The sequence below is a fragment of the Carcharodon carcharias genome, chromosome 21 (genome assembly GCF_017639515.1).
Source record: "Carcharodon carcharias isolate sCarCar2 chromosome 21, sCarCar2.pri, whole genome shotgun sequence".
NCBI classification, from domain to species: Eukaryota; Metazoa; Chordata; class Chondrichthyes; order Lamniformes; family Lamnidae; genus Carcharodon; species Carcharodon carcharias.
The window spans coordinates 90631232-90656155 of NC_054487.1; the positions used below are offsets into that span (position 1 = coordinate 90631232).

The 24924-nt window shown below is 41.3% G+C and overlaps 1 protein-coding gene across 14 annotated transcripts in view; it reads left to right on the forward strand.

Annotated features, from left to right (window-relative positions):
• The window catches only part of osbpl8 (oxysterol binding protein-like 8), a 282603-nt gene that overhangs the window by 239044 nt on the left and 18635 nt on the right, over window positions 1–24924 (forward strand). For all 14 annotated transcript variants that reach the window (XM_041215495.1, XM_041215498.1, XM_041215497.1 and 11 more), the window contains 9 exons: window positions 4289–4473; window positions 5973–6054; window positions 7073–7171; window positions 7545–7641; window positions 10908–11006; window positions 16393–16490; window positions 18613–18702; window positions 18961–19097; window positions 23478–23663. In XM_041215495.1, the coding sequence (XP_041071429.1) occupies window positions 4289–4473; window positions 5973–6054; window positions 7073–7171; window positions 7545–7641; window positions 10908–11006; window positions 16393–16490; window positions 18613–18702; window positions 18961–19097; window positions 23478–23663 (1073 nt within the window). The remainder of the gene's footprint in view (window positions 1–4288; window positions 4474–5972; window positions 6055–7072; window positions 7172–7544; window positions 7642–10907; window positions 11007–16392; window positions 16491–18612; window positions 18703–18960; window positions 19098–23477; window positions 23664–24924) is intronic.

The following is a 24924-nucleotide window of genomic DNA, read 5'->3' on the forward strand; positions in this document are numbered from 1 at the left end:
TTAACTGGGCTAGTCATAGTGTGATAGGTTTAGGGGGAGCGGAATTCTTAAAATGCATCCAGGAGAGCTTTTTAAGCCAGTACATAGAAGGTCCTACAAGAGAGGGGGCGGTCCTGGATTAATTTTAGGGAATGAAACTGGGCAAGTCATAGAGGTATCAGTGGGGGAGCATTTTGCAGATAGTGATCTGCAAATCTGTTAGATTCAAGGTTGTTATGGAAAAGGACAAGGATGGGCCAGAAATCAGAGTTCTAAATTGGGGGAAGGCCGATTTTAATAAGATCAGAGTGGACGGGGAGCAGCTACTTCTAGGTAAAATTGCATCAATGCAGTGGGACTCATTCAAGAAGGAAATAGGGAGAGTACAGGGCCAATATATTCCAGCAAAGACAAAGGGTGGGACCAACAAATCCAGGGAACCCTGGATATCGAGGGATATGCAAGATTGGATGAAGAGAAAAAGGGAGGCTTATGGCAGATACCAAGGGCTCAAAACAGCGGAAGCCCTAGAGGAACATAGAGTGTGTAGGGGGGGCTTAAAAAGGAATTTAGGAGAGCAAAAAGGGGGCATGAAAAAACATTGGCAGGTAAAATAAAGGAAAATCTAAAGTTATTTTACAAATACAGTAAGAGTAAGAAGGGAAAGAGTAGGGCACATTAATGACTATTGTGATAATTTGTGTGAGGAGCTGGAAGACATGGTAGGGTTCTAAATGAATACTTTGTGTCGGTGTTCACAGGTGAGATGGATGAAGTGGGTATGGCAATCAGGCAGAAGAACTGTAATATAATTAAAGAAATTAGCATAGAAAGGGAGGAGGTTCTAAATGGTCTAGCAGGCTTAAAAGTAGATAAATCTCCAGGCCTGGATGAAATGTATCCCAGGCTGTTGAGTGAGGCAAGGGAGGAGATAGCAGGGGTGCTGGCAATAATTTTCAATACCTCTCTGGCCACAGGAGAGGTGCCAGAGGACTGGAGGACAACCAATGTGGTACCGTTATTCAAGAAGGGAGGAAGGGATAAACCAGGGAACTACAGGCCAGTCAGTCTAACCTCAGTGGTGGGAAACTATTGGAAGCAATTCTGAGGGACAGAAATAATCTACACTTGGAGACGCAGGAATTAATCAAGGACAGTCAGCATGGTTTTGTTAAGGGGAGGTCATGTCTGACAAATTTGATTGAATTTTTCGAAGAGGTGACCAGGTGTGTAGAAGAGGGCAATGCATTTGACGCAAGACTTTTGATGAGGTCCCACATGGGAGACTGATAACAAAGGTAAGAGTCCATGGGATCCAAGGCAATTTGGCAAATTGGATCCAGAATTGGCTGAGTGGCAGGAAGTAGAGGGTGATGGTCAAGGGATGTTTTTGTGACTGGATGCCTGTGTCCAGTGGGGTTCCACAGGGATCAGTGTTGGGTCCCTTGCTATTTGTGATATATATAAACGATTTAGACTTGAATGTAGGAGTGTTGATCAGTAAGTTCGCGGATGACACGAAAATTGGTGGGGTGGTAAATAGTGAGGAGGATAGCCTTAGATTACAGGAGGATATAGACGGGCTGGTCAGATGGGCTGATCAGTGGCAAATGGAATTTAATCCAGAAAAGTGTGAGGTGATGCACTTGGGCAGGACAAACATGGCACGGGAATACACGATGAATGGTAGGACCGAGAATCATGTCCATCGGTCCCGTAAGGTAATGGGGCAGGTAGATAAGGTGGTTAAGAAGGCACATGGGATACTTGCCTTTATTAGCCGAGGAATTGAATGTAAGAACAGGGAGGTTATGCTGGAACTGTATAAAACGCTAGTTAGGCCACAGCTAGAGTGTTGCGTGCAGTTCTGGAATCCGCATTATAGGAAGGATGTGATTGCACGAGAGATGGTGCAGAGGAGATTTACCAGGATGTTGCCTGGGCTGGAGAGTTTTAGTTATGAGGAGAGATTGGATAGACTGGGGTTATTTTCCCTGAAGCAGAGGAGATTGAGGGGGGATATGATTGAGTGTATAAAATTATGAGGGGCATAGATAGGGTAGACAGGAAGGAAGTTTTCCCCTTGGTGGAGGGATCAATAACCAAGGGGCATAGATTTAAGGTAAGGGGCAGGAGGTTTAGAGGGGATGTGAGGAAGAATTTTTTCACCCAGAGGGTGTTGGGAATCTGGAACTCACTGCCTGAAAGGGTGGTAGAGGCAGAAACCCTCATAACATTTAAGAAGTGCACTTAAACATCCATAACATTTGGATGTGCACTTGCGATGCCATGGCATACAAGGCTATGGGCCTAGTGCTGGAAAATGGGATAGAATAGTTAGGTACTTGCTTGACCAGTGCAGATTTGATGGGCTGAAGGGCCTTTTTCTGTGCTGTAGACCTCTATGACTCTATGAGAACAGGACTTGATGGTGTTATGATGCAGTATATTATTTGTGTATTAGTGTAGTTTTTTTGTTACTTATGTACAGAACCAGAGCCAAGTTCACTTGAAAAATGAGTTTCTCTGGCTGATGCACCTCAGTAGAGGACCTGGAACAATCTACATTGTTAGGAACTAGATTAAGTAAGTTTTATTTGAAATGTTTGTATTTGCAGGTATTAGGAATGAGGCATAGCTTTAAGTTTAACTGATACTTTTTTGATTTATGTGGTAAGGGAGGTGAAACCTGGGTTCGGTTTAATTTTAGAGTTTTTTTTGAGATGGAACCAGGAAGTTTCCAGGTCCTGTTTGTATACATGCATTTTTAATGAGGTTTTACAATTCTTAAAGTGAAGAGACCAGTTATCAAGGGTTTAGGGAAGTTATATGAAACAAAAAAGTAGGAAAAAAATTGTGCTCTTGCCTAGCAACAGGGGATCAGAGAGAGACCCACAGAGACAGGTAGAGATAGAAAGGCAGATTTTAGTTCATTTGACATGTGTACAGCACAGAGTGAAAACAGTTAAGATCTAAGACTATCGCTAGCTGGAAATGACGCCAGACTGTTAAGGAACTAAAACAAAAACAAAAATAACTGGAAAAACTCAGCAGGTCTGACAGCATCTGTGGAGAGCAATACAGTCGACGTTTCGAATCTGTATGACTCTTCATCAGAACTAAGGAAATAGAGAAATTAGGTGAAATATAAGCTGGTACAGGGGCGTGGGACAGGTAGAGCTAGATCGGGGGCTAGTGATAGGTAGAGGCCATCAGCCAGTATTTTGATTTTATGGTAAGGAGCTAATATGTATTGCTCTAAAGTTCAGGTAATAGTGAATTTGGAGTGAGTTTTCTGGATATCTCAAGAGAGATACCAATTGTGGAAGGGTCTCTAGTGAATATTCAGAAGTCTACTGGAAAAGAAACCTCTTTGCAACTGAACCAACTCTAGCCTTGGTGCGGGAATAGTGGTACCTCTTCATTGGACTGTTGAATCTGTAAGGGTATTGCTGGGATAAAAGGAGAATAATTTTTCCTTTGTGTCAGTGTTGAAATCTTTCTAACCTTTTTGTTTAATGTAATATAGTTAATGTTTCTTGTTTGTTAAATGTTTATCTTTTTGTTAAAAAGTCAACACGAGACTCCTGTGAATCTGTTTCAGTAAGTACCTGCCATGGTTGAAAAAAAAATTATGGTCTATCAAGCCAGGCTCCATTCTGGGATTTGACTTGTCCATACTAACATCAGCTAGGATCATAACAACATGTAGATTGTTGCCATTAAAAAAAAAGTGGTTTTAATATGCTAATGCACAATAAGTGCAAAGCCATTAATGTTCTGTCCAGATGTTTCTCTGATTCCTATTTGCAGAGGTTTTAATGTCCTACATCACAGCCATGAACTTCAATGGGTTCATGGGGTTACCCCGACCAGCATATATTCTTCCTCTTTGATATTTTGGTACAGCAGTGAGTGATACATTTTTGATTTCCTGTGTTTCTATGTTAAACATCCTGGAGTTCGAAAATATAGCTTTTAAAGAAGGAGTTTGATCATTAGAGGTGGTGCACTGCTGAGTGAATACAATACATTTAATGTTCTGCTGCCTTTGGAGGGGAAACATTTAAAGTTAACAAAAATAAATATAATGCAATATTTCACAAATCAATATGCTTATTTTACAGCTTTAGAGAATTCAATTTAATTTTCTGCAACAACAAACTGCAGAATGGTGCAGAGACATTTACTGCACGCTATCTAAGTCACACTATGTAATTCTTTTATCACTGATTCGGAAGCCCTTCTGAACAAAAAAATACTCTTTTTCTCTTACACACTCCCCCCCGCCCGCCCCTGCCAAATCTAGATAGGTGAAGATTCCCAGACAGAGGTCGTATCTGAGGAGAACAAAAGTCTGATATGGACTCTGCTGAAACAAGTTCGCCCAGGAATGGACCTCTCTAAAGTTGTGTTGCCTACATTTATCCTGGAGCCAAGGTCATTCCTAGATAAGTTATCCGACTACTACTATCATGCAGACTTTCTATCACAGTGAGTATAGTATGCTTACTTATGTTTTTGTTTGTTCCCCCCACACCTCCAACTGCTTCTGCCATTCTTCCCCATTCCCCCCACCCCTGAACCAGGATATTTCCAAAACACTGGCCCTTAGTTGACTCTCCTGTTATTTCCACTCCTGCCGCCTCAAATGTGTTTGTGATATTTACCTCTTTCCTCACGGAAGTGACACTAAGGCCACAATATTGCCGTCGGCGTGCAGGAGTGGGCCATGCATCCCGACACCATTGCGCGTCATTTAGATATTTCGTTCAGCAGGCGTGCACTGGAGGCAGCTGCACACCCGCCAAATTGTCAACAGCCTATTGAGGCCGTTTAAAAAAAACAATTAAACTTGTTAGCAACGCTGCCCGTCCAACCTTAAGGCTGGCGGGCAGACGAAGACTCAGGCGGCCTTCGCGTTTTTCAGGAAACATCATCCACGGGCGGGATGAGGTTCCCTGAAGGTTTTATAAAATACTTAATTAAATTTTGCACAATTCACAAACATGTCCCAGCTTATGTGACACTGTCACATGATGGGACATGTTTAAATAATTTTCCTCCTCCTTTATTACAAAGTTTTACTATCACCTTAATCTCAACGAGGCAGCTCCGTGCCTCAGGGAGATTGCTGCGCTCTTTTGCATGCATAAGCGATAGGGCACAGGCCCCGAATCTACCTCCTCCCACTGCCTGCACAGGTAGCACTGAGCACTACCGTCCGTGCGTCACACTGGACAGGCCTTAATTGGCCCACCCATGTAAAATGGTGGTGCGCAACTGATCGCAGGCGGCGATTGGCTCTGCGCCTGCCCATGCCCACTCCCACTCCCGCCCAGCTCACCCGACATAGGTAAGATGCAGCCCGAAGAATGGAAAAATGTGCTTTATTTTTGGGACATTAAGGGAATTAAGGGATTATGGAGATAGGATAGAAACGTGGAGTTGAGGGAGAAAATTGGGAATGATCTTACTGAGTGTTGGAGGAGGCTTGAGAGGCCGAATGGCGTACTGTTTCCTATTTCTAATATTCTTAGAAAATACATCTTTTAAGTTGAGGACCTTGTGGTTTCCAGCCTGGAAACCTGCCTAGGATTTTTAATCCCCCTGCAGTTCCATCATCCCTCCTGATCATTGAATGCTGAGGAGAATTGTTATGTCCGTATAACTTGAGGTTAGCTAAGTGATCATTCTAGGAGTCAAGCCTGGGGCATACCTGTACATCTCAACTACTGAGCTTTTCGTTTAGAGGGATGCCTGCACTAAAAGTGAAAAGTCCGTTTCTGATGGATAATAGCTGATGGAGAAGAGCTTTACTCTTCAGCCCTAACGGTTTTCTCCCAATAATCTGGGCTTAGGTGATGAGAAAATGAGAGACCTTAAGAATAGTATCAGCAACAAAAAAACATATATTCAGTTCATTTTTTTTTGTCTAAACTGTCCTTAAGCAGATTTGACTTGCATTAAATATAAGCATTTAATTCTCACAGAGCTGCAGCAGAGGAAAACCCATACAGTCGTTTGAAGAAAGTTACGAAATGGTATTTGTCTGGCTTCTACAAAAAACCAAAGGTTTGTTTTCATAAGCTAAGTACCTTCAACACCTTTAAAGAGAAGCTCTTCCAAATTAAATCTGTCTCCTATGTTATTCAAGTTATAGAAATATTTTGTACATAAAGAAAATGCTTTTGAAATAACACAATGAGAAAGACAGTGCCATTAGTGCCATTCATACCTTCATGGTATACTACAACTATTTATACCAAAGGACAACTTTTGACGTGCTATCACTGTTATATTGGCAAACATGGCAGTCTGTTTACAAACTTCATGACCCCACAATCTCAGTCATTCATTCAGCTATTTTTGGTGGCAGTAATAGTTGGTAGAGGCATGCTGGTCTGGAAAGTGGGAAAACTGCCTTTGAATAGGGCCATGGAATATTTCACCTCCACCAGAGGAGATTTTAGTTAATTTGGTCCAAAATACACACCTTTAATGATTCAGCATTCTTTCAGAACTGCCCTGACATATCAGCTTATGTTGTGTACTCAAGGCCAGGGGTTGAACTCTAAGTGTACTGATTCAAGGCAGGATTGCTACAAATTGAGCAAAGGTACCATCTATTTGTAGAAGTAAAATGCCAGCTATGTGTAAGTTTTCTTATTGTCAGCTATGGAGATTTCCAGTTTTAGGCAACACTGTCATCAAGAATATATTTCCTACATCTCATGCAATCTCTTTGCACAGTATTTGTAGAATCTAAAAAGTTAGTCAGAAAGGTCTGTAAATACATATGTGTGGTACAGTGTATATTAAATGTCTAACCATAAGTATTATGTCATTTGTCTGCATAATAGCAATCATTGCACTTCAAAATAATCCATTGTATGTGATCACTCTGGGTTTTTTGTGAGACATGATATAGTGTTATATAGAAACAGGCTTGCTTTTTTATCCTTAATAGCAAGCAAAAAACAATTATTTTTAAATTATCTGTTTAACTTCTTGGCTTTATTAGTGATTTTGGTTTTCTTTTGGCTAGAATTGATGTTTTACAACAAAATAATTTTTTTGTTTTCACGCAAAGGGCTTGAAGAAACCATACAATCCAATTATTGGTGAAACATTCCGGTGTATGTGGATTCACCCAAAAGCAAACAGTCGGACATTTTACATTGCAGAACAGGTATAAGAAAGATGTTCAATCATCAGGAACTGGCTACTATCCCTAGATCACTATTGAATTTATAGTTTTTAATGGTTGTTCTTTCAAAAATGATTTGTAATCAGTTCGTTGTTTCACTTTGAGAATGGTGATAGCAGTTTTTACAATCTTTGCAATACATTGTTTAGGTGTCCTGCACTCATCACTGTTGCCTGTTGTACAAAGTATAATTCTGTAACGAAGGGGTTGCATTTTAACTTTTTAAAAAGTCACATATTTCCCAATTGTTGGTAAGAATTGTCAATTGTGCACTTCTGGATATATTTTAACAAATTCAAATATTGATTTGTGCTCGAGTGTTTTTGCTACTTACTGAATTGTCTCACCTTAATAGGTCTCTCATCATCCTCCTGTCTCTGCATTCTATGTCAGTAATAGAAAAGATGGATTTTGTGTCACTGGTAGCATTTTGGCCAAATCAAAATTTTATGGTGAGTTTATTTTTTTTTACTTATGCAGAAACTGTTAAAGGAATTTATTTCAAATGGGAAAATACGGAATGAACCAAATCATGTCAATACCAGAGCGATAGTATTTAGAAGAACCTGAATTTCAACCCTGGCTTTGGCTGATAATTAGGTTTTCCTTCAAGGATTAGCTGCCATTTTCAAATTGGCCTCTGAGCATGAGAGATAACCAACCAAAGACAAAGTCATTTTTGACATAATTGAAGCACACCACCAAATACTGTTCACCTAGCTGCTTGTGCATTGAATCTGTGTCCCCAGAGGACTGGGCAGCATGGACACAAAATGGTGTGGGTGGGAATGTGATAGGGTGGGTGCTAAGTGAGGATATCCAGATTTTATGGACAAGTAACATAATAAGATCACACAACCAATAGCTCTATAGAAATGCACAGAAAATAAATACAGTATTCAAAGACCTTTCATATTTTAATATTTACTGAGAAATGTTTACTGGTTTGGCGAGGTTTCAGTTTATTTCATAGTGTCAGTGTCAGCTTGGTTCAGTTGGTAATACCCTTTTTTTCTAAATCAAAAGGTTGTGTTTTTAAACCCTACAGCAAGACATTAACAGATTATCTAGCCTGATGATCTGATGCGGTCCTTAAAGAGGCGTATTGTGGTGTTGCCTTAAAGAGGCGTATTGTGGTGTTGCCTTAAAGAGGCGTATTGTGGTGTTGCCTTTAGATTAAGTGTTCAACCAAGGTCCATCCCCCATTCAGTTGAATGTTACAAGATTATTTTGCACTGTTGCAAGAAAAGCAAGATCATCAGGTGGGATCCATGTCCACATTCCTTCATCGAACAATAAAGACTGAAAATGCTGTGGAAATATTCAGCAAGCCTGACGGCATCTGTGGGGTGAGAAACAGAGCTAATGTTTCAAGTCAATGACCTTTGATCAGAACTGGGAAAGGTTAGAAGTGTAATTGGTTTTGAACAATGTGAAGGTGGGAAAAAGAACCAAATCATTTAATCTCTCATGTCTTCCATCCTATCACATAACTTCCCTTTCGTTCTTTTCCCACCCTCTCCTTGCTCAGAACCTATCACATCTTTTTCCAATGGTGATAGATCATTGAGCTGAAATGTTAACTCTGTTTCTCTCTCCACAGGTGCTACCAGACAGACCTGTTGATTATTTCTTGCATTGTCTGTCTTTATTTTAGATTTCCAGTGTCTGCAGTATTTTACTGTTGCACAAAAAAAACTCAACTGGCCTTTCATCTCAGTGCTGTTGCAGGACTTTGCTATTGCAAAATAGCCGCCTTGTTAAACATTATGATTGCAGTTTGTGTTTGATTGCATGTTTCAGATTTCTGGGAGACATGATAGACTTGTATGTAAACTCATGTTATTGGAATGAATAAACCAGTAATATTTCCAAAAATCAAATTGAAATATAGATAAGTTAATTTATTTGTTAATTCTATATGCAATGAAATTTTTAATTTTAATTAAATAGGTAACACATGCTTAAATATATTAACCTGGAAAGCACACTACTTCTGTATGGCCAAATATGTTGGATAGTGCGCATTGCATCCCTGGGGAGGATCTTCCAGTCAGGAGGGCGGAGCCCACTCGCTGACATGTAAAATGACGCCGGATGACATTGGGTGGAACTCCCGATGTCACCCCGCATCATTTCCATTTTTAGGTCGAGGGGGGCGCAGCCAAGTCAGCTACGTGCCCGCCGATCTGTCAACGAGCAATTGAGGTCATTTAAAAAGTAATTAACCTCATTAATGGACCTGCCCGTCCAATCTTAGGATTGGCGGGCAGGCCAGGAGCCCTGGCGGACTTAAGAAAAAGCATGAAACCTCATCCACAGGCGGGATAAGGTTTCATGAGGGTTTTTAAATATTTAATAAAGTTTTCAGTAAAAGTGATGGACATGTCCCAACTCATGTGACAATGTCACATGAGAGGACATGTCAGGGAAATGTTGATTTCATTTGCTTAGCATTTTTAAATTTGGAATCGATCTACCTGAGGCAGCACTTAGCCTCAGGGAGATGAGTGCGCCCTTTCACACGCATGCACGGAAGAGCGCACTCCCGGCTGAGGGAAGCTTTCTGCCCGCCGGCACAGGGAGCACATGGCACTTCCTGGTGGACGTCATGCTGAGTGGGCATTAATTGGCCCACCCGTGTAAAATAGCAGTGCGCCCCCGATCGGGGCGCTGATTGGAGGCACGTCTGCCTGCGCTTGCTCCTGCACTTCCCCCCCAATGCGGGGGCTATTTACCCCCTGTCTCATCTGGGCTGTCTGAAGGCAGACGCGAGGCTCTTTGCTACATCAAGAGAAAAAATCAGTAATTTGGTCAGTGGAGTCTGCTACTAGGCTTCTTTTAACAATGAGATATAAAACAACCTTAGTGCAGGCATGAGAATTGGAGTGGTCTGTCTGTACTGCAGCCTGAAAAGGGTATTTTGTATTTTTTTTTAATTTAAAAACCAACCCAATCTCAATACTATGCAAGGAAGCAATTAAGAACATTTCTCAATGTGCTCTGCAGCTCCGTTGGTGGCAGCTATCATCAGTCACACTGCATTTGTGTTCAGTGTGCTATGATGTGTTTGCCACAATTCCTGCCAGTACTGAAGCGATGGCAATTGAGCAGATGCAAGTTGCTCTCCCTGAAGACAGGAGGCGAACTGTACAGACAACTGCTGCTGTATTGCTTTTGGTCACTGCTCCTACCCTCTCTTCTTAGCTTAGCCCTATCTTTACCTATTTGTAAAGCATCCTGAGGTGACCTTTTATATTAATTAACTACACAAATGCAAGCTGTTGATCCCCACATTGGGCTAAGTTCGCTGATCTTTTGGTGGCAGTAAAGGCATGATAGATAGCCTTTGTGACCCTGGGTTACAGAGGAAATAATGAGCTATGGTTCCCAACTCCAGATCAGTATCTGATCACCCTTACCGGAAGTGGACATTGGGTGAGGACAGGATCAAATTCAGCTGTGATGCCCCAAGTGGTCTAATAACCTACCAGCACTCTCATATAATTAATGCTTATTTGCTGTATGAGATGTAAACAGCATCTGTAAAACCATGTCTCAGCATGGAATCAAAGCACAAGGGGAGTTAGAGAGAAAATTGACATGGGCGAATAAAACAATAGAAACCACAACTTGCTGGAGTTGAATGAAATTAAATACGGAATACAAAGACCTCTGTGTGTAGAAATAATATACGTTCTTTGCTCTTATGTTTCAGGCAATTCATTATCTGCCATATTGGATGGTGAAGCTAGACTTTCTTTCCTCAACAGAGGGGAAGATTATATAATGAGCATGCCCTATGCTCATTGCAAAGGTAGTATCTCTGGTTTCTTTGTTTAAAGTTGCATTTCTTCCTAGATCAATATAAGCATGGATGAAAATTTCATTTTAATTTGTTCATGGGATGTGAGATTCTTAAGGCAGTGGGACCAATTCTGAAGCAGAAGACACCTATTCATAGGGGATAAATTGGCCATGGTCCTGTTGAGGTGCAATATCCACATGGAGTGGCTCACAGGTAGGGTTGGGGAGGATTCAAACTAAATTGGCAGGAGGGTGGCCACCAGGATATAGAAGTAGAAAAGAGGACTAAGGTGTATGAAGTGAGGGTGTACAGGTATACTAGAGAATGAGAAGTTCTATATTAGATAGGAGTGGTCGAAGGAGGACTTTGAGGAATACAAAGACAGGTTTACAATGCATGTACATAAATGCACAAAGTGTGGTGGATAGGGTTGTAAGCTACAAGCACAAATAGCCACATGGGAATATGATGCAGTGGCAATAATGGAAACACGGCTAAAAAATGGTGAGGACTGGGTGCTTAATATTCAAGGATATAAAGTGTCCAGAAAAAATACAGAAGGAAAAGATGAAGATGCAGTGGCAGCACTGATCAGAGAATATGTTGTGGTGTTGGAAAGAGGGAATATCCTTGAATAGACAAGGACCAAATCTATTTAGTTAGAGATGAGAAGCAAAAGGGGAATGATCATGCTACTTGAGGTATTCTATAGGCCTCCAAATAATGAGAGAGAAAGACAGAGGAGCAAATCTGTAGGAAAGTCAGAGAGATGTGTAAGAGCTGTACAGTGTTGCTGAAAAGAGTGACCTGTTACCAAAACATTTTATCTTGCACTTAGCAGGACAAATGCAAGATTATCAATTTCAAACTGTCACAACAATTTATATTATATGAGTAAAGGGGTGCTGATTGGTTGGAAAGTTAACTCTGACTGGCTGAGGCGTTGCCATGCAGAAAGCAATGGGGAAATGTAGGCTCCCCATGCTTCCATTCATTCAAAAAAGGCACAAAGCTGGAACATATTACTTTTATTTGCAGGATCCCTGAGTACGAAAATGTGTCACTTCTGGCGAGCGTAAATGAGCCACGTTATGAGTTCAACTGATTGTCTTCAGTTGGTTGTTAGTGTAGCTATTAGCACACTCAGGATTGTTCAGCAAGTTTTCCCCAATCATAAAATCACGTTTAACAGTAAATGTTTTGTTTTGGGTTTTGTAAACATGGCCTGATTGAACAGGGTCTATACTCTGCCTGTTATGAACAGCCAGAGGTTCGTGTTGTTTGATTTGATCAGCCAATTGTAAGGATATATGACCTGTGTGCCCGTCTACCTCAAATTACTCTGGAAAGGCAAAGTACCTCCAAAACTTGAACAACAGGTTAAGAAAGCTGTTTCACATTGCTATTATATAGTAGCAACGCAAGTGGTATTTTCCACTAATGGGATGCTGCCGCCAATCCAAAAGGACATTCTGCCCACCACGCCATTGAGCAACTTTGTGTATAAATTTCAGTGCTGGTGCAATGCCAGGAATGTAGGCCATGTCTGCTGTTTTTGTTCTTCTAATTGGTAAAGGCCACTGGTTTGTATGGTGCTGTCTAAGGAGCCTTGGTTACATGCTGCAGTGCATCCTGTAGATGGGACACATTACTGCCTTGGTTACATGCAGCAGTGCATCCTGTAGATGGTACACAATGCTGCCTTGGTTACATGCTGCAGTGCATCCTGTAGATGGTACACAATACTGCCTCGGTTACATGCAGCAGTGCATCCTGTAGATGGTACACAATGCTGCCTTGGTTACATGCTGCAGTGCATCCTGTAGATGGTACACAATACTGCCTCGGTTACATGCAGCAGTGCATCCTGTAGATGGTACACAATACTGCCTCGGTTACATGCAGCAGTGCATCCTGTAGATGGTACACAATACTGCCTTGGTTACATGCAGCAGTGCATCCTGTAGATGGGACACAATACTGCCTTGGTTACATGCAGCAGTGCATCCTGTAGATGGTACACAATGCTGCCTTGGTTACATGCAGCAGTGCATCCTGTAGATGGTACACAATGCTGCCTTGGTTACATGCAGCAGTGCATCCTGTAGATGGTACACAATGCTGCCTTGGTTACATGTAGCAGTCTATCCTGTACACAATGCTGCCTTGGTTACATGCTGCAGTGCATCCTGTAGATGGGACACAATACTGCCTTGGTTACATGTAGCAGTCTATCCTGTACACAATGCTGCCTTGGTTACATGCTGCAGTGCATCCTGTAGATGGGACACAATACTGCCTCTGTACACTGGTGTTCGACTGGATGTTTAAGGTGGCAGATGGGTACCAATCAAGCGGGCTGCTTTGTCTTGGATGGTGTTGGGCCTCTTGAGTGTTGTTAGAGCTGCACTCATCCAGGTAAGTGGAGAATATTCCATCACACTCCTGACTTGTGCCTTGTAGATGGTGGACAGGCTTTGGGGAGTCAGGAGGTGAGATACTTACCACAGGGTTCCCAGCCTCTAACCTGCTCTTGTAGCCACAATATTTATATGGCTAGTCCAGTTCAGTTTCTGGTTAATGATAACCCCCAGGCTGTTGATAGTGGGGGATTCAGTGATGGTAATGCCATTGAATGTCAAGGGGCGCAGGTTAGACTCTCTCTGGGTGGAGATGGTCATTGCCTGGCACTTGTGTGGCACGAATGCTACCAGTTAGTGACTGTATAGTCAACGCAGACCACAGACTCTTGATATCAAGTTTGAGTCATAAATCAGCCATGATCTCATTAATAGAACAGGCTCTAGGGACTAAATGTCCTGCTGCTATTCCTAATGTTCTTGTCTTCCTATGCCAATCATATTCCCAGGAAGAAATTGCCTGTTAACATTGGCCTGACTGTTTCCCATTTACACATTACCCCGAAACATGTCTGAGCATGTGGTGTATTCTTACTGATTATCTGCTGTGAACCTGTCAAAAGATCTATAGTGTCTAGATAAAGGAAGGTTAAGGGGAATTAAGACTTGGCTCTTTAAAATCGCTGATAACATGTGTGCACAAAGCAATGTGACTTTACCTGCGAACATAATTCTAGAAAAGACCAGTTTAAAAACAACCTCAAGTGAGGTTACAAAGAGAAGAAACTGTTTTTCCCTCTTATTGCAGAATATATGAAACAAACCAGTAAAAGCACTTGACAATATGGCAATTAACTGCTTCTGAGAAGAGCTGGAGCAGGATATAATTCCTGGAACTCCCTTCCTAACAGCACTGTGGGTGCACCTACATCACGTGGACTCTAACGGTCCAAGAAGGCAGCTCACCACCACCTCCTCAAGGGCAACTAGGGTGGGCAATAAATGTTGACCCAGCCAGCGAAGCCCGCATCCTGTGAATAAAACAAAGACTCAAAGTAATATAACACAGGAGACCATTTGGCGCGTTCCACATTCCTTACCTCTTGCTTTATTAATCCAGATCTTTCTTGATGTGTCTAACTTGCTTGTGTTTTGTTACTGGGGAAGAATAAAGTTTGATCAGTCAACATATGTGCTTCTGTTGATAAGAATGTGTACTTGTCTCCTCTTCAAATAAAGACAGAGGACTTTTGCCAGTACAAGCCATTGTTCATCTCCTTTAGGAAGAAACCTTTGTGTAAAAAAACCTTTTATAAACAGCAGTTAGTAACATGGAGTGTAACTTGCTGTGATGATTCCCGCCAGAATGGATCCAGCAGGTGAAGTCACAACTTTTGCGCAGTGGCCTTATCTTGGACCTTCTTGAGCCAATTGCAAGGCAGTAAACTGAAACAATCCACATGCTTTCACTGAGCATTATTCTTTCGACTTAGCATAACCACTAAGTTTGCCTGAAGTTAAGTCCTCCATATAAGAAGCTCCATCCCAGCACATTGTTCTCCTCCTAATCCTGTGTGGCTTGGAGTTTTTAATCTTTCTGTTTCTCGCCATTTACAGCTTTGCTATTTTAACACCCAGTGAAGATAGATTTTATGCCAATTGATCTTTCATTGACTTTGTCAGTATTGTTTTATTGATGTAATGATCTCTACATGCTTTGTCAGTCAAAAGGGCTGAAGACTTCCCTCAAGTCATGCTGTCTTCTAGCAGGTGGGGGGAACAGCCTAACTGATTATGTACATTTCTCTAGCAGGTGGGGGGAACAGCCTAACTGATTATGTACATTTCTCTAGCAGGTGGGGGGAACAGCCTAACTGATTATGTACATTTCTCTAGCAGGTTCGGGGAACAGCCTAACTGATTATGTACATTTCTCTAGCAGGTGGGGGGAACAGCCTAACTGATTATGTACATTTCTCTAGCAGGTTCGGGGAACAGCCTAACTGATTATGTACATTTCTCTAGCAGGTGGGGGGAACAGCCTAACTGATTATGTACATTTCTCTAGCAGGTGGGGGGAACAGCCTGATTATGTACATTTCTCTAGCAGGTGGGGGGAACAGCCTGATTATGTACATTTCTCTAGCAGGTGGGGGGAACAGCCTTACTGATTATGTACATTTCTCTAGCAGGTGGGGGGAACAGCCTAACTGATTATGTACGTTTCTCTAGCAGGTGGGGGGAACAGCCTAACTGATTATGTACATTTCTGTAGCAGGTGGGGGGAACAGCCTAACTGATTATGTACATTTCTCTAGCAGGTGGGGGGAACAGCCTAACTGATTATGTACATTTCTCTAGCAGGTTCGGGGAACAGCCTAACTGATTATGTACATTTCTCTAGCAGGTGGGGGGAACAGCCTAACTGATTATGTACATTTCTCTATTGTATGTGGCAGCTAAGCTTAATTTGAAATATGCTGTTGCAAAGAATCCTAATAATGGAAAATGCAGAGCTACCCATTTTGTGTTTGTCATCCATTAGCAAGGCTCCATTAGCATTTGCAGCTGCTTTTGTTCTAATTTCTAGGAAATTTAACATGGCCATCTTTTCACTGAACTGAACACTGAACATTAATGTTTTTCTAGTTTCTTTTTCTGTGTATCTGATTAAGAAATCTTTATTTAAAATCCAGTAAAATTTAACATTCTGTTGCACCATAATCACATTCTAAAGTTGCGTTTTTTTACACGCTACTGGTGTTGCTGCCTGGTAGTCCAGAGCATGAATTTGCTGTTTAACCGCCAACCTGTGACCTGGTTCACCACTTGCATCTGGGAACCAGTTGCAGCTGCTTGTTACTTGTTCAGATTAATTCAGCACAAGAAATCTCTTGTAAATTTCTGGCTCCAATTCAGTAGTTGATTTATTTGGTATTTTTAATAAAGTGTGAAGTTTGGTGTGTGATAGACCTGAGTATTTTTACGCATCTTGGATCTAGCACTAGCATTTTTCACAAATTCTTACTTTACAGGAATCGTTTATGGTCCAATGACCCTTGAACTTGGAGGCTATGTTAATATCACATGTGAGAAAACAGGGTACAGTGCAATAATTGAATTCAAATTGAAGGTTAGTTAATAATTCCTTTTTCTTAATTTCAGCAGAATTTTGGGTTTTGCCTTTCAATTCTGTTGCCTTTGGTGGTAATATTAATCAGTAAACTAGTGTCCTGTTTGGAAATGAAATAGGAGCTGAAATGTGTGTTCATGTCTTCCATTCATTGTGTAGGAAGCCATCTCATATCAGAGCAAAAAATGAATAAGTTAACATTATTGTAAGTAAACTTTGGAATTCCATTTCTAGTTGGCTGAGTTACCCATGCAGTGCATTGCTGTCCCATACTATAGTAGGGTCTGGGTTTACACACATGCTCCTCCAAATTTGAATTCAGCACTTTGGTTGGGCTATTTGAGGGATGGTGGACGCTTCTCTCTAAAAATGAAGGGTAATTGGAAGTTGTGTTTTCAAAGAGCTCTTTTTGCACAATTTTTGAGATCCTAAATCATTGTTTTCTAAAGTACCTAGATGAAATTAATGAAGAAAATACAGGATTCTTAAATCAGGAATCACAACAATGTAATAAATGGCAGGTTTGGAATGGTTGCTAGATAAATGAATGTTCATTTCCTGCCCAAAACATTTTTATCAATCAGACCTCATTCAAAAAGATTTTTTTTAAAAAGACAAGTGAAAAATGAAATGAATTTTAAAATTGGAATTTGAATTCTGCCATTACAAAACCTCAAATAAGGGCCAGAATTTTGTCCTTAATGGGCGGGCGGGCCCCACCAGCTCAGCGGTGAGCAGGCAGCCGAACTCCACCGCCGAAACGGGCCCCACCGCCATTTTAAGTGGGCGGGCCAATTAAGGCCCACCCAGTGGGTTGCCCGATGGGAAGCACTATGCACTTCCTGTGCGGAGGGGGAGGGATTCCCCCACTGTCAAAGTGTGCACATCTCCCTGGGACTAAGTGCTGTCTCAGGGAGATCGGTGAAAGGTTTATTTAACTTCAATAATAGAAAAATAAAAAAATTATTAACATCTCCCCCTCATGTGACAATGTCACACGAGATGGGACATGTTAATAAATATCACATAAACTTTATTAAAGATTTTTTAAACAGACATGAAACCTCATCCCGCCAGTGGATGAGGTTTGATGTTTTCTCAGAAGCCGCTGGGGCTCCTGGCCTGCCCGCCAGCCTTAAGATTGGACGGGCTGGGCCTTTAAGTGGCTTAATTATCCTACCAATGGCCTCAATTGGCCATTGACAGGTTGGTGGGCATCCAGCTGCTTTCGCTGTGCCCCCACCTTCCTGAATATTTAAATGGGGCGGGATGATGTCGGGTGTTGCCCCCGACATCATCCCACATCACTTTCCCCTCGGCGAGCGGACCCCACCCCAACTTATCAATGGAAAAGTTCTGGCTAATATACTTGTTTTACATAAAGAAATTGTTTTCTTAAAGGAAATAAACAATTGTTTAAGATTAAAAACTAGAAAAGTTCAGCAGGTCTGGCAGTATCTGTAGTGAGATAAACAGAGTTAATGTTTCAAGTCGAATGACTCTTCTTTGGAATAATTGTTGATAAACAGTTGTTTGTACTGATGATGATCCTTTGTCCAGCGTACAGATGAGCCAATACACAGAAATGATCATTACCAAAATTGTACGTTTACTTTGGGAATTGAAGTTTCAGCTTAATTTGGGTTTCAACATAACAGTCGTTGAGTAAGATAAATATACAAATGTTAAAACCCAAACACTAATATTCCAAAATGTTATTGACCATTTAGTCTAACTGATAAATTACATGCCTTTTGTGAATTAAATTGCATCTTCATTACAATTGCTGTGCAGGTGTTGTCAAGGCAAGAATTTGGTATTTAAAATAAGCTTACTAATAGAGTTCATGGGCTAAACATCCCCATGTGATGAGTTTCTAAACTCTCATTGTAATTAGAAACACTAAGATGACTGAAGTTGGGGCTTTCACCAGGTGGGAGCAGATCAGTTGCAATTTCCTGTGATCCTAAAAGCAGAGTGTTTGAAACTTAACACTACAAAAATTAAGCTGGCAATGCTATCTCAGCTTTAAATGAAAACTGCCTGCACACCAAAAATGGTCATATTATTGTGATATTTTTACATATCAGTACTGTTTGGTCAATAATTATAATATCTACAGCCATTTTTAGGCAACAGCAACAATGTTAACCAGATAGTTGGAAAAATCAAGTTGGGGTCAGAAGTTTTGGCTACTCTGGAAGGGCACTGGGTGAGTAGTGCAATGTATATTTGAGGTAATTTTTTAACATTGAAAATATTATTCGTTTTAAAGAGTATAAATTATAAATAATCTAACCTGGACTGGGCTACTTATAAAAAGGTATTAGAAAGTAAATATTCTAGAAATACAGTAATTTGTTTTAATTCATCATTTGAAAGAATTTCAAATGTATTTAAATCATTTTGTTATATTTGCAGTTAAATTTTAATTAACTCGATTATTTTCTACTTTTTAAACAATTTATAGGATGGTGAAGTAATGATTAATGACAAAAAGACTGGTGTATCAGAAGTATTCTGGAACCCTACGCCTGAAATCCGACAACAGAGACTAACCAGGTGTACTGTGCTCTTTGATGAACAGGAAGACATGGAGTCAGCAAAGTAAGGCTGTTCTTCCACTGTTCCCCATTTCAGTTTACTTTGACAATAATCTGCTTTTTAGGTTCAAAATAACCAGCTGAATTACTTTGGTTTTGATCCGATCTAATTAAATATATGAATCTAATGCTGCATCTGAACTGCAGCAACAATTACCTTTTCTTCTGGGCATATCCATAAGAATATAAGATATAGGAGTAGGCCATTTGGTTCATCAAGCATGCTCTGCCATTCAATAAGATCATGGCTTATCTGATTGCAACCTTAACTCCACTTTCCTGCCTGATCCCATAACCCTTGACTCCCTTGTAGGCTAAAAATCTGTCTAACTGTGCCTTGAACATATTCAATGTCTCAGCCTCCACTTCTCTCTGGGGAAGAGAATTCCAAAGGCTAATGACCCTCTGAGAGAAGAAATTTCTCCTCATCTCCTTCTTAAATGGGAGTCTACTTGGGCTGTATTTAACAAGGCACTGCGGTCCTCTGGGAGAAGCGTTAATTATTTTAAGACAAGACTTCTGCCCCTAGCTCTAATCAGATGGTTGACAGCTCATAAGTCCAAACTGTATCAACTGGGAGCAATGGCCACTGCTGGGACTACAGGCAGGCCCACCAAACCGAGGAGCCCAAGTAAGTCCAGGGTCAGTGTTCTCAAGGAAGTGGGTGAGGGGGTTGGGAGACTGTGTTCGGTAGACTGAGGGGAGGGTTAAATGCGAGCCTTGAGGTGGGGGTGTCTCTGATGGGCTGAGGGGATCCGCAGAGAAGGTCTATCCACCCCCCACCTTGCCCGACACCAGCCTGCGCAGCTAAAGCTGCTGGGCTTCCCACGTGGCACAGGCCTCTCCCAACTGTAGGTAAAATAAAGGCAACAGCAGGATGAGGCCCTGAGGTAGCCATTAATTGGCCATTTGAGGACCTCAATAAGCCAGGGATGGGAGGCTACCAGATGCCTCCTCCACCTCTGGTAAAGTTTCAGACAGGTCGGGGGCAGGCAGGTCAGTGGTGGGAGGGCAACCCACTGGATTTTACATGCCCCCTTACTGATGGGGGAGGGTAAAATCCAACCCTTTATTTTTAAACTGTGCCCCCCGCCCACAGTTCTAGTTTCTCCCATAAAGGGAAACATCCTCTCAGCATCTAACTTGTCGAGCCCTCTCAGAATTTCATATGTTTCAATAAGATCACCTCATTTTTTTCTAAACTCCAACGGGTACAGGCCCAGCCTGTTCAACCTCTCCTCATAAGATACTCCTTCATCCCAGGAATCAACCTAGTGAACCTTCTCTGAACTGCTTCCAATGTAAATATATCACTCCTTAAGTAAGGAGACTAAATCTGTTCATCATACTTCAGGTGCGGTCTCACCAATGCCCTGTACAGTTGCAGCAAGACTTCCCAACTTTTATACTCAACCCCTCCACCCCGCACCTTGCAGCAAAGGCCAACATTCTTTTTGCCTTTCGAATTACTTGCTATTCATACCTGGCTGAAATTTAAATATTTAGCAAATTTAATGGCCCCCACTCTCTGACAATTAGGCCCAGCTAATGAAGCTTTTCCACATTTCAACTAAGTGAGAATGTCTATTGAATTGATGTAAAAAGAGTTTTTGGGCAATTGCGAAAGAAACATGTAAAATGCTTTAGCTTTAACATGCAGCATAATGTGATTTGAAAGCCAAATGCTATCTGGGTTTCCTCCAAAGGGAAAATTACGCAAAGTCAGCATTTAACTTGTCCTTATTTTGTAAGTTGGGTGAAATATAGATATTGTCACATTTTGGAATGTTTTGACCATTTTTCTACAGAAAGGCTTGGGATGGCATTTAGTGATTTTGTTATAAAGCAAAGTGGTTTCACACAATTTTTTTTCAAAAGGGCCCTGAGTGAAAAGTTACTAAGAATGCAAATTTTCCCCAGTAAAGGGTGAGCAATTTTTAATCTGCCTTGGTATTTCCTAAATATCTCTCACACCATTTGGCTGAATTTTGCTGGCCCCATGATGGTGGACTTAGAGGCAGGGGAGCTGGGAAAATATGCGGGAGCCACATCAGGACAGCTTCTTGATGGATTCCTGCCGCTTGGGAACTTTCCCAGGTCTGGGCTGAGGGTCAGATCAACTGTTCCATGGAGGCGTGATAAATATGGTCCCAGTTAGGAGCGATTTTGATAAATATGGTCCCAGTTAGGAGCGATTTTGATAAATATGGTCCCAGTTAGGAGCGATTTTGATAAATACGGTCCCAGTTAGGAGCGATTTTGATAAATATGGTCCCAGTTAGGAGCGATTTTGATAAATATGGTCCCAGTTAGGAGCGATTTTGATAAATATGGTCCCAGTTAGGAGCGATTTTGATAAATATGGTCCCAGTTAGGAGCGATTTTGATAAATATGGTCCCAGTTAGGAGCGATTTTGATAAATATGGTCCCAGTTAGGAGCGATTTTGATAAATATGGTCCCAGTTAGGAGCGATTTTGATAAATATGGTCCCAGTTAGGAGCGATTTTGATAAATATGGTCCCAGTTAGGAGCGATTTTGATAAATATGGTCCCCGTTAGGAGCGATTTTGATAAATTTGGTCCCCGTTAGGAGCGATTTTGATAAATATGGTCCCCGTTAGGAGCGATTTTGATAAATATGGTCCCAGTTAGGAGCGACTTTGCACCCTTGCTGGCATTTTTCTGTAAGTATTCACAATCTATATCAATGCTTTTGATGTGGAGACCAAATGTATTTCTAACACAAACAAAAACAGAAAATGCTGGAACAACACAGGTCTGACATCATCTGTAAAGAGAGGAACAGAGTTGATGTTTCAAGTGTGTATGACTCTTCAGAGCATAATATTTCCAAGTTTGCAGGTGACACAAAACTATATATGTATACGTGTGTTGTGAGGATAATGCAAAGAGACTTCATGGGGATTTGGACAGGTTACATGAATGGGCAAGAACATGGCAGATGGAGTATTAAGTGGATAAGTGTGATATTATCCACTTTAGTAGGAGGAACAGAAGTGCAGAGTATTTCTTAAATGGTGAGATATTGGGAAGTGTTGATGTCCAAAGGAACCTGGGTGCCTTTGTTCATAAGTTACTGAAAGCTAACATGTAGGTGCAGCAAGCAATAAGGAAGGCAAATGCTATGTTGGCCTTTATCGCAAGAGGATTGAGTACAGGAGTAAAGATGCCTTGCTTCAATTATGTAGAACCTTGGTTAGACTGTGCCTGGAGTATTGTGTTCAGTTTTTGGTCCCCATACCTAAGGAACAATATACTAGCCATAGAAGGGAATGCAACAGATTCCTGGGATGGTGGGATTGCCCTGTGAGAAAAGATTAAGGGGACTGCGCCTGTATTCTTTACAGTTTTGAAGAATGAGAGGTGATCTAATTGAAACTTACAAAATTCTTCAGGGGATAGCCAGGGATGCAGAAAGAATGTTGCCTGGGGTGGAGCTTTTCAGCTATGAAGAGAGACTGGATAGACTAGGGTTGTTTTCCTCAGAGCAGAAAAGGCTGAGGGGGGACCTGATAGAGGTGTACAAAATTATGAGGGGCATAGATAGGATAGGTAGGAAGAAACTTTTCCCCTTAGCGGAGGTGTCAGTAACCAGGGGGCATAGTTTTAAGGTAAAGGGCAGGAGGTTTAGAGGGGATTTGAGGAAAACTCTTTTTCACCCAGAGGGTGGTTGGAATCTGGAACACACTGCCTGAGGGGGTGGTAGAGGCAGGAACCCTCACAACATTTAAGAAGTATTTAAATGAGCACTTGAATTGCCATAGCATTCAGGGCCAAGTGTTAGAAAATGGGGTGAGAGTAGATGGGTGCTTGATGGCCAGTGCAGACACGATGGGCTGAAGGGCCTGTTTCTGTGCTGTATAACTCTTTGACCAGACAAGAGTTCTAAATAAGATTTCCATTTCCACCATTCTGTCTGCCTGCAGTACTCTATAGTCATATCTACATGCAAATACTTGTTGAAATATGTTCTTTCCATTGTGCTTTAAAAAGCCATTAGATAGCAGGAAAGATTAAAATTGAAATTGCCCAAATGTTACATGCTGCCTGTTGGATATGGTCCCTTGATAACTGAATTTTTGAAGCTGTCATTAATTATGTACAGTAATTGGCCATCAATAAAATATTCTATCTCATCGACAAGACATTTTAATTCTTAAGTTGCATTCTAGTTCAGTTGACAAGAGCCTTGGATGAATGGTTATTTTTAATAATCCTGGTCTGCTAAGACTTCATTCAGAATCTCTGCTACACTTAATATAATTCCATTCACTGAAGTTTAATAAAATATCAAACGCTATTGAAGTAAGTGTTTAATTTTCAGTCTTGTATTTGTCTTCCTTCTGTGGACATCTCCTTAGACTGTGGCAGCTTGTAACTTGTGCAATACATAACAAGGACCAGAATGAAGCTACGAGTGAAAAGTTTGTCCTGGAAGAAGCTCAACGTAAAGCTGCCAAACAGCGGAAAGCAAAGGGAGAGGAATGGATTCCTCGCTTGTTTGAACAAGATCTAGTCACTGGAGAGTGGCAATATAAATATGCAGAGTAAGCCTTTGAAAAATTATTTTTACTTTTGATCTCCTTATGCCATGGAATATTGAGTAAAGAACAGTATGCATTTCTTTCTACACTGTTAAGTATCAATGTGCTGAAACCAGGTCCCTCCTAAAATCTGCAGAGAAAGGTATGCAAGAGTTTCTTTGCATGACCTTTCCAGTGTCTTTATTATAATATCTGCAAAGGTAAAATTTCATTGCATAACCTTCCCTCAGTTTCCCTCCTTCGTTCATGGAAAATCAGTCTTCCATTTAGAGAGTGTAGGTGATAGAATTATACAGCTCAGGTGAAGGCCATTCAGACCATCACATCTGTGCTGGATCTTTGAAACAGTCAGTTAGGAGTTAGTAGTTCAGACTGTGGCTTCCTGGGTGGGTGGCCTTGTAAAAATCCATTAGCTCTGCATTATTTGAAGAACAGGAAGTTCGCACTAAATCACACTCAGCACCAATAATAAATTAACAGGTCACTTGCCTCATTGCTGTTTATGCAGCTTTGCTGAGTGTGAAATGGCTGTTGTGTTTGAATATACACTTGAAATTGTGTGCAAAACACTTTCAGATGTTTCTGAAAGATAGAATAAGATGACATTGAAATGCCAACTTCTGTCAATGTCCTTTCCTTCACTTTTGTGCCTCCTTTGCCTTGGTTTTGTAAGTGTGGAACACGTCACATTATTATCAAACTGTAATTACGGGGATTCTTTTTGTTTTTACATTCATTCTTGGAATGTGGGTATAACTGGCTAGGCCAGCATTTGTTACCCATCCCCAACTGCCCTTGAAAAGCTGGTGGTAAGCCACCTTCTTGAACAGCTGCAGTCCATGTGGCCATGTGGTGCAGGTACACCCACAGTGCTCTTAGGGAGTGAGTTCCAGAATTTTGACCCAGTGACAGTGAAGGAACGGCGATATGTTTCCAAGTCAGGATGGTGAGTGACTTGGAGGGGAACTTGCAGGTGGTGGTGTGCCCATGTATCTGTTGCCTTTTTTCTTCTAGGTGGTAGAGATTGGAGTTTTGGCAGATGCTGTCAAAGGAGCCTTGGTGAATTGCTGTGATGCATCTTGTAGATGGTACACACTGCTGCCTCTATGTGCCAGTGTTGGAGGGAATTTATGTTTAAGGTAGTGGATGGGGTGCCAAGGAAGTGGGCTGCTTTACCTTAGATGGTGTCAAGCTTCTTGAGTGTTGTTGGAGCTGCACCCATCCAGGCAAGTGAAGAGTATTCCATCACACTTCTGACTTCTGA